At 59.3% G+C, this 958-nt stretch overlaps 1 protein-coding gene across 1 annotated transcript in view; it reads left to right on the top strand.

Annotated features, from left to right (window-relative positions):
• Positions 1-630: 630 nt before the first annotated feature.
• The window catches only part of ETH_00042720 (CMGC kinase, putative), a gene marked incomplete at both ends in the record, with an annotated part of 1,723 nt that continues 1,395 nt past the window's right edge, over positions 631-958 (top strand). The window contains 2 exons of the mRNA XM_013374592.1: positions 631-819; positions 957-958. Coding sequence (XP_013230046.1) covers positions 631-819; positions 957-958 — 191 coding nt within the window. The remainder of the gene's footprint in view (positions 820-956) is intronic.

The following is a 958-nucleotide window of genomic DNA, read 5'->3' as shown; positions in this document are numbered from 1 at the left end:
CCGCGGCGTCCGCCGCCAGCAGCAGCAGCAGCGCAGCAGCAGCAGCAGCAGCAGCAGCGCTGCCGCGGGGGCAGCGCTACGCAGCAAAGCTGCTGCTGCTGCCGAACTTCAAGAAGGAAGGCGCAACAGCAGACTTGGTGCGGGAGCTGAGCCTGTACGGGGAGCTGGGGGTTTTGGAAAGCGAGGGTTTAGGGTTTGCAAACCTCCCGAGGGTTTACGGACTCAGCTGCTGCGTCACCTTCTCCAAACCCTTCGCGGAACTCTACCTCTCGGGTGTACAGACAGCTGGGGTTTTGGTCCTCGAAAAGTGCTGCTCCGACTTGGCCACTTTCGCGAGGGTTTTGCATTCTCAAAACCTCTTTTCCCTTTCCGCCCTCAAGTTCTACGCCTGGCAGCTCCTCAACGGCGGGTCTAGGGTTTAGGGTTTAGGGTTTAGGGTTTGGGGTTTGGGGTTTGGGGTTGGGGTTTGGGTTGGGTTGGGGGGAACCGCCGTTTGGGGTTTGGGGGGTGCGCGTTAAGCGCCGTTTGGGGTTTGGGGTTTGGGGGGGGTAAACCACCGTTTAGGGTTTAGGGTTTAGGGTTTAGGGTTTAGGGTTTGGGGTTTAGGGTTTGGGGGTTGGGTGTGCGCAGGGGTGGCTCGGCTGCACGGGCGCGGAATAGTGCACCGGGACATAAAGCCAGAAAACATTTTAGTTGCTGCTGCTGCTGCTGCTGCTGCTGACGGCGAGAAGCTGCTGCAGCAAGGCGTTGCAGTTCTCAAGATTGCAGACCTCGGAATGGCCCGGAAGATGAGGCCCGCGCTGGCCCAAAAACCCGCAGGTAGGGTTTAGGGTTTAGGGTTTAGGGTTTGGGGTTTGGGGTTTGCGGCTTGCGGTTTGGGGTTTAGCTTTTTGGGGGTGGGAGGAGCGGTTGCGGAGGAGCGAATGGGGTTTTGCTTTGGGTCTACGCGGCGAGAGTT

The sequence above is a fragment of the Eimeria tenella genome, genomic scaffold, assembly GCF_000499545.2.
Source record: "Eimeria tenella Houghton genomic scaffold, Eth_scaff2163, whole genome shotgun sequence".
NCBI lineage: Eukaryota > Apicomplexa > Conoidasida > Eucoccidiorida > Eimeriidae > Eimeria > Eimeria tenella.
The sequence above is the reverse complement of the archived record's forward strand: the minus strand, read 5'-3'. Positions and strand labels throughout refer to the sequence as shown.